This window comes from Staurois parvus, unplaced genomic scaffold, assembly GCF_062004578.1.
Source record: "Staurois parvus isolate SC_StPar_1 unplaced genomic scaffold, SC_StPar_1.0 ptg000668l, whole genome shotgun sequence".
In the NCBI taxonomy this organism is placed as follows: Eukaryota; Metazoa; Chordata; class Amphibia; order Anura; family Ranidae; genus Staurois; species Staurois parvus.
Genome location: NW_028318464.1, coordinates 1,002,556 through 1,014,654, shown reverse-complemented (window position 1 = coordinate 1,014,654; position 12,099 = coordinate 1,002,556). Strand labels below are relative to the sequence as shown.

General features: G+C 39.6%; 1 protein-coding gene across 2 annotated transcripts in view; it reads left to right on the top strand.

The window, feature by feature from the left end:
* LOC149447816 (fibronectin type-III domain-containing protein 3A-like) overlaps positions 1-12,099 on the top strand; it is a 163,675-nt gene that overhangs the window by 108,775 nt on the left and 42,801 nt on the right. For both annotated transcript variants that reach the window (XM_089651917.1, XM_089651916.1), the window contains exons 6-8: positions 2,908-3,171; positions 5,076-5,134; positions 9,805-9,962. In XM_089651917.1, coding sequence (XP_089508043.1) covers positions 2,908-3,171; positions 5,076-5,134; positions 9,805-9,962 — 481 coding nt within the window. The remainder of the gene's footprint in view (positions 1-2,907; positions 3,172-5,075; positions 5,135-9,804; positions 9,963-12,099) is intronic.

Below are 12,099 nucleotides of genomic sequence, written 5' to 3'. Positions count from 1 at the left end.
CTGGCATGGAGCTTCTACTGTGCTCATTACAGATAATCTGTAGCGATATGTGAATCCCTCGTTGAATGTTAAATGTTTATTACATATCACAGGCCCCTCATGATGGGAGCTCCCAATGTACACAGTTAGGTCCTTATATATTTGGACACAGGCACAATTTTAGTTTTTTCAGATATTTACCAAAATCTATTCAAGCTATAGTTATATAATGGATATGGGCTGAAAGTGCACACTCCCAGGTTTAATTTGATAGTATATGCATCCAAATTGGAGGAAGGGTTTAGGAATTACACTTCTTAAGAGTAGCCATCCCCCCTTTTTCACTAGAGCAAAAGTAATTGGACAATTGAATCAAAAGCTGTTTCATGGCCAGCTGTGGGTTACTCATTCATTATTTCTTCATCAATTAAGCAGGTAAAAGGTCTGGAGTTGATTCTAATGTGGTATTTGGAATCTATTGCTGTGAACCTATATCATACGTTCAAAGGAACTGTCCATGAAAGTGAAACAGGCCATTGTAAGACTTTAAAAACAAAACAAATCCATCAGAGAGCTAGCAGCAACATTAGGAGTGGCCAAATTTATCAACAGTTTGGTACATTCTGAGGGAAGAACGCACTGGTGAGCTCAGCAACATAAAAAGGCATAGACGTCCACAGAAGACAACAGTGGTGGATGATCACAGGATCCTCTCTGTGGTAAAGGATAACCCATTCACAACACCTAGACAAGTGAAGGACACTCTGCAGGAGGTGCGTGTATCCTTGTCAAAGTCTTCAATCAAGAGAAGACTTCACGAGAGCAAAAACAGGGTTCATCACAAGGTGCAAACCATTCATAAACATGAAGAATAGAAAAGCCAGATTAGACTTTGCCAAAAAACATCAAAAAAAGCCAGACCAGTTCTGGAAAACCATTCTTTGGACGGATAAATGTTATATGTACCAGAAAGACGGGAAGAAAAATTGTGGAGAAGGCTTGGAACAGCTTATGATCCAAAGCACACAACGTCATCTGTAAAACATGGTGGTGGCAGTGTGATGGCATTGGCATGCATGGTTTCTAGTGGCACTGTGTCATTGGTGATTATTGATGATGTGACAGAAGACAAGCAGCCAAATTAATTCTGCAGTGTTTAGAGATATACTGTCAGCCCAGATTCAGCAAAATGCAGCAAAGTTGATTGGACGGCGCTTCACAGTACACATGGACAATGATCCAAAACACACTGCAAAAGCAATCCAGGAGCTTTTGAAGGAAAAGAAGTGGAATATTCTGCAATGGCCGAGTCAATCATCTGATCTCAATCCAATTGAGCATGCATTTTACTTGCTGAAGGCAAAATTAAAGGCAGAAAGACCCACAAAGAACTGAAGACAGCTGCAGCTAGAGCCTGGCAAAGCATCAGAAAGGAGGAAACTCAGTCTTTGGTACTTTCCATGGGTTCCAGACTTCAGGCAGTCATTGCCAGTAAAAAAGTTCTCAACAAAATATAAAAAATTAACATTTTATTTATGATTATATTCAGTTACTTTTGGTCCCTTGAAAAAGTGATGGCTGCTCTTAAGAGCTGTAATTCCTCAACCCTTCCTCCAGTTTGAATATACATGCCCTCAAATTAAACCTGAGAGAGTGCACTTTCAGCCCATATCCATTATATAACTATAGCTTGAATATGTTTTGGTAAATACCTGAAAAAAACTAAAATTGTGCCTGTGTCCAAATATATGTGGACCTAAATGTATGTGCCTGCACATACCTTCAGATATTTTCCTGAATTTATTGGGAGCTTTGATCATGAGGAATTTCTGATATGTAAATGTTAACTGTTCCCTGTATTGAAGAGGGCTTACCTGCCCCTCTTGTGCATTGCATTTGGTCCCTCACTATGATGTGTGGGATTGCTCTCTAGTACGTTAGTGTGGAATTGGCTTTGCTATGCAAGTTCATATTCAGCCTGTTTGCCTTTGCACTGTAAGTGGAGATGCAAAAAAAAAAATCTCCGTTCTGCACTCATTTCACCCCTGGAGAAACAGATGACAAACTGCTTGAATTAGGCAGTCCCTGTATAATCCATGCCCTGTGATTCCAGATAGCCATTTCTAGAAAGCATAATTTTCCTCTATAAAGACCACTGACATATTTGTTCTCTTGTGTTTCAGCAATTTAAAAATTGTTTTAAAAGTACAGTAATCTTAAAAAAAACAAAAAAACATTTTTTTAACTTGCATTTTTTTTTAAGAGGACACTTGTGAAGAATTAGATGGATTTATGAAGACTGGAAAAGTTGCTGTTGCCTGGCAACAATTCAGCTTTCTTACATGATAGGTTCACCTTTTAACAAAAAATAATAAATGCACTTTTTTTGCAGGTGAAAAATCGCTGGTGCCATGCAAATTCCCCCTGACCTGTCAGTATATCATACATCACGTATGAGCAAATAGATATTACTCACAGGAAAGCTCAATGAACTACCATAGCATTGTGGAGCGCTGTAGTAGTTCATTGAAAACTACAAGCTGATAACTGCAAGGGCTGCTGGGATTTGTAGTTTTCCCATTCACAGATTGCTGTGAATGAATGACGCTGGCTGGCAAAGCCCTGCACGGCCATGTTTTTTAATTTTAATTTATTTTAATTTTGACAGCTAGTGAATGGGGGAGAAGATCCCCCACTAGCTGTCGCAGTGGACAATGGGGGGTGGGGGGGGCGTTCGGACCATAACATGTTACACCCTGAATATGGGTGTAACATTTAACATGTTACGAAAGGTGAACTTATTCTTTAAGTCATCCCCCCAAGCTCCAAAGTTACATTGATTTACCTCTTAAAATATAATCGCAGTTGTGTTTCATGAGTGTCAATTACATTTAATTATTAATATGAACTTATTTTTTTTCCTTTCAGAACCTCGGTCCCACGGTAGAATGAATTTTCCTCCAAGGGATGAGAGAAGCATGAAAATTAAAAGGCTAAAAGAGCGACAGATTAGCTCTCACAATAACAGCAAACTGCACAGTCCACCTTCCTCTCCGCACAAAGCACACATTGCTGCCAACTCACACATGCAGAATGGATACTCGAAAGGACAGCACCTTACAGGAGGACCCATAAAATTGAAGCAAACTTCACGAACACGGAGCAGTCCTCCAGCAGAGAATGACAGCACTGGTATGTTCTATAGTACAGCCCATATGTGATCTATTAGAGCTCTGCCAAACATAAAATCGGGAACTACTAACTTACTTTGTGTGTATACTTTGTTATGTAATACAATTGCTGCTCCCTGTGGAAGAGGCGCAAAGTGCATTCAGATTAGCACTCAAAGTGTTAAGCACTAATAGCAAACAATCAGAACAATGACAAAAGAACTCTTTCTTTACTGTCTTGTTAAGCCAGAAACACTTTCAGTAGCCCATTCAAGTCTTGCAAGGCACCAGCATTGATTTACAAATACAGGCAATACCTTCGCAATCCATGTCACTGTCATTTCTGCCAGTTAATTTACTACAGATTCCACTTTGGACTTTTGTGATCTGCGCTGCAGTGCAGATAGGCTTGCAGCCCAAGCAGTATTTTATTTTTGTTGACATTTCAACATTTGTTGAAAAGCCTAGTGTCTACTTGCAATCCCCTTCAGAAAACCAACAGTGTTCTCACCTCTCTCCTCCATGGACATCATCACACCAAGAGAGGTTGGCCTAATTACCAATGAACATTGGTGGAGCTGTAAACGTAGATGTAAACAAATGGTTGCAAGTCTTCACCAAATTGAAGATTCTTGGCCTGGAAGGGATTTAAACTTTGTAGGCTCATTAGAATTTAAATATTCATTTCATTATATTTCTCAAATTCTGGGTTTTAGAAATAAGTATATGAAGACTAAGATATGGTTACCAGTGAACAGAGAAGTAATTTTTTTTATGTTTCTTAGTTATCAAAGGTGAATTTTGAGTTATGGTTAGAAACAGGTGTTCCTTAGTAGGGAATGGTTACGATTCCTATAATTTTTTTTTTTTGTCTGTGTGGTTTGTGGTTGTAAACGCTCAAGGTTTTTTTTTTTTTTTGTTTTTTTTGCCTTCAATCCAATGATGTGCATGAGTGCCTCGGCTCTCCGGGGGGCTCTCCGGGAGACTCCCCCTCCTCATTGGCTCAGATAGCAGTGGGAGATAATGAGGGGAGAGGGTGGCCGGGGCCGAGCTTGGCTTCGTGTGTGTGAATGGACATGCAGAGCAGCAGCACAGGACTGAGCCTGCTTCTGTGCCCACACAGCAAGCTGCTTGCTCTGGGGGCACTCGGCAAGAGGGAGGGGCTAGAAGCACCCTCGGGACCCAAGAAGAGGAGGATTGTGGCCTCTGTGCAAAACCACAGAGAAAGTAAGTATGACATGTTGGTGTTTGTCTTTTTAAAGTGCCTTTAAATATCACTTTAACTTCCTGGCCAATGTTGTCACTTGAACGTTCTGTAAAGGGAAATCTCCCCAATGGGACACAGTGAAAAATACCCGACAAGGTTTATAACTGTATCCATACTTTATCCAGAAAATAAAATATTACAACATTTTTACTAGAGGTGTGTCATTAGTCTAGTTTATAACCACCTGACTTGGTCTTCGTGCTACTTATGAACCTATTTTTGTTTGTGTCCGTTACACAATTGTTTCTGGTAAATGAACTCTTATGTACCTCACTGTGATTGCACAGCACTTGGCAACACTAATCCAGGATGTTGAACAGGACATTGTCACAGCCATCGTGGAGGCCCATAAGGAAGTGTGGAATGAGATTTTCAGGATGAGTTATTACTCATGTTGAGCAATACTTACTGTTACATCTCTCCTGTTCACCGATGATGGCTCTGAACATTGGAAGATTATGCAAATTCTGATTCCCTGCAGACTAGAGAGTAACATCTGTGCTTATTACCCGTACACTGACTGTTAAATCAATACCAGTTGGTGGTTTCCTAAAAGCCAGAGATCAAAATAAAGTCACAAAACAATCTGTGCCAGAAGGCATATTGTGCATGCATGTGGTTAAAGTATATTTTTGTGATCTTGGTTTTGTCTTTCTTAGATGGAGAAGCAGAGCCAAAAAAGCTTCAAGAATTAAACCCCAGCATGAGCAAGCCTGTGGTAAATATATTCTTAATTTGTATTCAGGAGAAATCACACCTGTCACCTTTTGTGGAATCAAAGCCACTTTGGGCAAGGAACTTATGTTCTTGATAAGCTATTGTACCATTAAACTAGGCACATAGCACCTTATTCATCTTTTTTATTTAATCCAGAATTTCAGATGGATTCCAAACCTTGCTAATCCATTTTCTTTAGACTATATCTGATGTAGAGTGAAGTTAACCTAGAAACCAATTGGGATCATTGTTTATCCATCACATATGGGTTCATTATCTGATTTTGATTGAACCCTGATCATTAGCGTCTTGACTGTCATAATGGCTCAGTGTAGTAAAAGGAGTAATCTAGAGTTCCAACTAGAATAAGTATTCATTTTTATTAATTGTTTCATTAGCTAACTAGAATCCAGTGCATTCGGGGGTTACAGAGGATCCCTTTATCAGGGCTGAGAGATGCACCTATAAAAAATAATAAAAAGGGATCTAAATACAACTTGTGATTACAACCCTCAGTATGTATTGGTATTATGTGAAGAATGACATCTCAATAGTGGTATTAAGTGTGCATATACCACAATATGCATACACGTTATAGAAGCATCACTATAAAAGCAATACAAACAGTAGTTGTTTTTGACATTCCGATACCAGCTTACTTGAAAAATCTTTTTATGTTGTGAATGCTTTCGATCTGCTGGCCATCTCTTTCCAAATTCTTTGGATGCTTTGCAGCTTCTTGTCTGCTGTTTACTTTCAATTTCTAAAGACTGCATGTCCCATGGTACCTTGCTGCCTGCAATCAGTGATTTCTGTACTGACTTTGAACTGTTCTTCTCAGCACCTCTGTAGTTCAGAAAGCAGGCTCTGTGAAATGTGTGACATATCAGTGTCAATGTGTGGTTTACACACTTGAAGATCATTCAGGTTAAAAGGAGTAGGCTAGAAATTGAAATGTAATGTGGAAATTAGTATATGATTTAAAATTTTGACCATAGATATTCTTTATTCTGTACACTCTAGTGTACGAGAGTGCACCCTGACTGTCTTAAAGACATCCATTCACCTGACCATTATTAAAGTGTTACTACATCCACAACAGTAATAGCAATCTGTATGTGCAGTATAGCATGATTGTTATACTTACTGTGGAACCTAAGGGCTCAATCCTACGAATTGTGTAAAAAAGGATGTTTGATCCTGTGTTCTCTAATCCTCACCTTCTTCCACAGTCCCCAAATCATTTCTTGATAGAACAGAACCTCAGGACAAGCTGCACATGCTCAGTTTGCTGTGTGTTGCTGGAAATGTTTTTATTCTTGGAGAGTGCATGTGATCAGCACAGGGCCAATCAACACTGTCCAGACAGAGGGTCAGGGGTCCTTCAGCCTCATAGGGGAGAATGAAAACTCCTGCAAGCTTTAACCAGTACTCTGCTGAACACTGATAGAAATCACAAAAATGCTCTAACTGCTGATGAGAAAAGATATTTAGCAGTTTATACTTACTAAAATAATTGCATTTTCATGTTCTGTTTACTGTGGGAGACCAGATATAGTGAATGCAGGGTCCTGGGTTTAGTAACACTTTAAGGCTGTAAAATGAAGCATGGTCACTCACCTTACTTACCTAAATCCCAGGGCTCTTCTACTTGTATCCTTCCTTTTTTTTCTTGCAGCTTGACCTTGCTGTGCATGGCTCCACTTGTACAGCTACATCATCAATTCACAGATCTACTTCACAGGTAGATGGAAAAGTCCCATCTGTGACTGCAGTAGAGGGACTCTTTGATCTCAAAAGCACAGAAGTGTGGTGATGTCACCGCACTTGTAGTTCACTGTTTACTACCTCTAGCCCAATAGAGGAAGGTCTGTGCTTTCATATGGGTTTGTGCATTGCATCTGTGATGAACTGTTTGCGGTTACAATGCTCTAGTACTGAAATGTTATAAATGTAGTTTACTGTGGGTACACTGCCTTTTATGGATTCATCTTGTGTACTGGTAACCCCTGGCTTCTATGTTTTTTAGAAAAAAAATTGATATTTCCTCTACCAGTTTAAAGCTTTGCGGTGGATGGCAATAAGTTACAATTGATGTTGTATTTTGAGAACTATATGACGTTAACACATGTAATGACAGTATTCTGGCCATGCAGAAAAGGGACCAAGTTTGTACAAGCTATAACTGCTATCGGTGCTTACATCAATTTACCTTTTGTATAGTAAAACTTATTTATAAAAATGTGGCGGCAACTTTTTACGCACCTTTATTCTTTTTGCTGGATTGCTTGGTGCGGATGTGAAAGTGAAGAAAACTATGTAGATAGGCATGTGAAATTAAGAGGGAATTTATACGTGACATATTTTCATAGCATATATTAAACTTATTGTTCGTCCGTACACAGGATTTTTTGCGATAATGATTATGTAAAGTTGACATCTCTACCTTGTGTGTAGCCTGGTTCAGTGGATCCTGTCCCAGACAGAACACAATTTAGGACAAGCTATGTAGGGATGCGCTAGCACCTTACAGTGCCATTTCTTAGCTGATATTTATGAAATCTATAGTCAACAATACTAAATTTACACAGGCTCTCAAGTATATTAACAAGAATATCGTGTTAATGTACCGTACTATGCACGGTAAATCAGTGTATAATTTAAACTGCAGCTTTCCTGACATTATTTGAAATATTTGCCTGCTACAAGGGTCTGGTTCTTTCTCTGTGCTTCATGGGGGTATTTAAGGACACAAGTTCAGTCCAGTGGCATGACTTCATCTCATTAACAATGCATACTTCAGTGGCACCTCCTGAATAATCTAATAATATGGCAATTCTTTTCGGTTTCCCACTCTTATCAAGAGCCCTCTGCCCTGGATTATTTTTTTTTCCATTAACAAATATATTTTTTTTAGTTTATAATGACCATCAGCACCTTGTTATTGGTTCACTGTGATGCCATTAGAAATTCATTGCAAACTTTGAAATATATGTTTAAAAGTGTAAATGGTAGTTGAAACAAAAATATAGCTGCCCATTTTAAAAGAAAATAAAGTACACACTTTAAACCCTCTCTGGAAACCCTTTGTTAATGCACAGTGTATCATAGACAGTTGCTATTTATTTTTATTATGATTATTATTGTTTAAGAAAATGTTTTTTTTCTTTTCATTTTTTTTTTTTTGCTTTGCAAATCTGCTAATCCTATCCAGCCTCTTTGCAGCCACCTTTTGTCTGCTTGCTGCTGCTCCTGTGGCAGCCATATGTCCTTGCTCAGGCCAATCTTTCTGATAGTGAAAACAGGGAAATGTGCCAGCGCATTAGGCATTGGCACAGCTTCTTATAATCTTTACCAGTGGACCATGTTACAGGGCAACAATTTAGAAGAGCAATTGCGAGAACGGGTAGAGCTTGTTCACCTCGTAACAAAGTGCCTGAACAGGATAATTATTTTAATGGAAGTTGCAGATTTAAAAAGATTGAAAATTACTTTTGAGATTCCAACATGTTAAAGTGGTTCAAAAGGCTCAGTTAAAAAAATATATATTTTTCTATTTTAATTTTATCGCCCCCTCAAACACCTTATGCCTACCCGAGTCCTATCTCGATCCAGTGCTGTGCCCATCTGTAGCAGCTTAGCTCTTTTTGTCAGCTCACAGAAGCAGCAGTGGGAGTCACTTGTTCCTACTGCTGTCAATAAAATCCTGTGAGCAGACAGACCAACTCTGGATTGAGCCCATAGGTGCACCCCATGGGAAACTGCTTCTTTTGAGGGTGCACTAAGAGGAGGAGGAGCCTGGAGCACCAGCAGGGGACCCAAGAAAGGGGAGGTTCAGAGCTGCTGTGTGCAATACAATTTTTGTTATTTAAAAAACAAAATAGCTTTTTCAAATGCTTCAAAGCTGAATTAAACTTGATTTTTTTTTTTTGTCTTTTTTTAAACTGACAGTTTTTATAATAGAAGAGACCCCAGTGGTCTTTTCTGTCATAAATGGTTCTCCCTCCTTGCCTGTCAGCTGTAATCTACATTTACGACACTACTTTGACTGTGATGAAGTGATTCCAGTGCTCATGCGAGGGAGCGACCTCATTGATGCCGGCCATCAAGCAGCTGAACAGACTGAACCCAGAAGGAAGATCGGACAAAAATGGAAGCACCTGGGACCAGCTGGAATGCTGACACTGCAGCGCTGGAGGGCTTCCTTTGACAGGTCTGTTTGCCATAATGTGCAGCAGTGCCCCCAACCCCCTCAATACTTACCTGACCCTCAATGCGATCTAGCGATATGAATGATGGCCTCACATGTCCTGGGTCTCTGCCTCCTTATTGGCTGAGACAGCAAGTGGGAGCCATTGGCTCCCACTGCTGTCAATCACAGCCAGTCAGCTAATGAGGAGAGAGGGGGCGGTGAGAGAATGGACACACAGATCAGCGGGCGCCCCCATAGCAAGCTGCTTACTGTGGGGGCACCCGACAGACAGGAGGAGCCAGGAGAGCCTGCGGGGGACCCGAGAAGAGGAGGATCCAGGCTGCTCTGTGCAAAACCACTGCAAACAGCAGGTAAGTATAGACATGCTTGTTATTTTGCAAAAAAAATAAATAAATAAATTTTAGAATCGCTTTAATGATTCAAATCAGAAAGGTTGTTTTTTTATTTTTACCTCTTAGGTCTCCAGCTTGGAAGCAAGGTCTGCTTTATTATCATGGAGTGTCCAGATTGCTTCAGAAAACAGAGAAAGTCCCACTACACTCTTACCAAGAAGATTTGTGTATGAGGTGATTGTGTCCAACAATGGCAAAAATGGGAAGTTCAAGCCTGCCTACTCGTGAGTACATGCTTCATCTTATAGCTGCTTGTTCATAACTGTTATAGAGAGGTGATGATTTCAATGCACAGAGGACTTTTCCAATTTTCGCAATGCCTACAGAACCATTAAGAATGAAGAAAGCATAACAATAAGGAAGCAGATGTATATAGTGGGTTTTTTTTTTTTTAAGGCTATCAAAAAGTTATTGTAAAAGTTAGTGAGTAAGTGGAGTAAGGAAATCCTAGTTGTGTTTGTAAAGGTATACTTATCTTATTGTGTTTTTCTTACCTTGTAAAATAGTGGCTGTGTCTAAACTGCATTAAGCATGCAGTCCCTTGCTGCCACGAAGTGTTGGTAAAAGAAATGTTCCTATAAAGAATATGATTTAGTGTATAAATAGTATCATAAAAATAGAATTCTAAGTTTACAGAATGTAGTGGTCACTTTTTCATATGTACCACTGCAATTATTATTATCTTTATTATATTAGATGGAATTTGTAATAGCAGACATAGCCCGATTGGCCCTCATCTTTTGTTTCATCAGTTTTTATAACACTAGGGAGTTGATATAGAACGCCCCTCAGTTTTATCTTAAACTCCCTTAATCCCGCAAGATAATGCTCACTTGATTGCCCAGCTGCCTGTCAACAATGTTCTGGGGTCTGGACCTGTGCATGGACTATACGGCATCAAATAGCTGAGCATTTATGTCACAGATATCTCTTGGAATCAGGGACAGCAGAGTGTGAAGCCGGCCATAGATGGAGTGATTTCCTTTCCAGCAGCCAAGGGTCGCAGGAAAAAAAATAGCTTGATTCCCCCATCCACACAGTGCTGAAGGGGGAATCCCTCCCACGGAGTCATTGTTGTGTTCTCCTGGTGGGAGCAGCTGTCCCAATAATCGCATACAAAATCTGGTAGGCTGGTTGCAGCCAAATTATTGATCAACTTGGATACATTTAGCCTGCCCATACATGGTTCAAATCTCAGCCTGTTCATCAGGGAGATTTGAACTGTCTATGGCTGGCTTAAGACTGGTGGTAGTGTGCTGTGGATAAAACCAGGTAAATGAACACAGCGACCATTAGTGCTTTAAGTATAGCTGTAGAGGTTTAAAAACAAGCTACACCCCAATGTTTCACCTCCAAGAACTACATTGCTAGTATTAGTTTTTGATAGAGTAAGAGAAGGGGTTAGAACCTCCAAGTTTTTTCTGCTCCTTTTTGGGGAGATTTCTCCTCACCTCCTATTCTTGAGAATGTTGTCACCAAGACAAGACGTGAGAGGTAATTTTCAAAAGTGACCCAGCAGGGTTTTTTTGTTTTTTTTCTTTAAGTAGAAAAGGGGAAGATAGTGCACCACATTTGTTTCAATTCACAATCTCCTCATAAATAAAACCATAAATTTTGAGAACATAAAGTGACAGTCCAAAGAAATGTGTAACAGAATTGTGATAATGAATGTCCAATCCAGTATATATTGTGTTAACATCCAGCAGTAATCAACACCGTGCTTGAATTGTGGTCCCACTCCCTGCTTACCTTGACCATTGACCTATAAATTATAATAGGCCAAAAACGCTTTATAAGGAAAATGTGTCTCCAAATTTCTGATCCGTGACGCGTTCCTTCCACGTATTATGCCTCTTTAAACTCCAGATCCATGCAAAATAAAATAAAAAATTACCATAGTGCAACACCATTTTGTATAACCAAAAATTAAACATGCTACAATATTAATATTATATGTATTACTCCACTGTGCCGACTACATTGTGGTGTTTCCCATCACCAGGTAGGTGCACCATGCACTCACCTTCTTCCCTGACCTAACAGTATCATCCCTAAGCGTGTATGACCTAATTCTGCTTATCCGCTGCCAGTCCTTATTAGCTACTTCATTCGTTCTGGCCCTTTAAGGAAACATAGTCTCGGATATCCAGTTGGATTAAGGTGTATATGATCAAAGATAAAAGGAATAGATCATAGTGCAACCCCATAAAATGTAAACACTTTTATTCAAGTAAAAAGATGAACTCACAAAGTTAATGAATCAAAAGTAATATCATAGCCATCAATCAAAATGGTTCCTCACCTCGTCAGGGTTTGAGCATGACCGGAAGTGACATCACTAGGCTCCACCTCATTTACCAT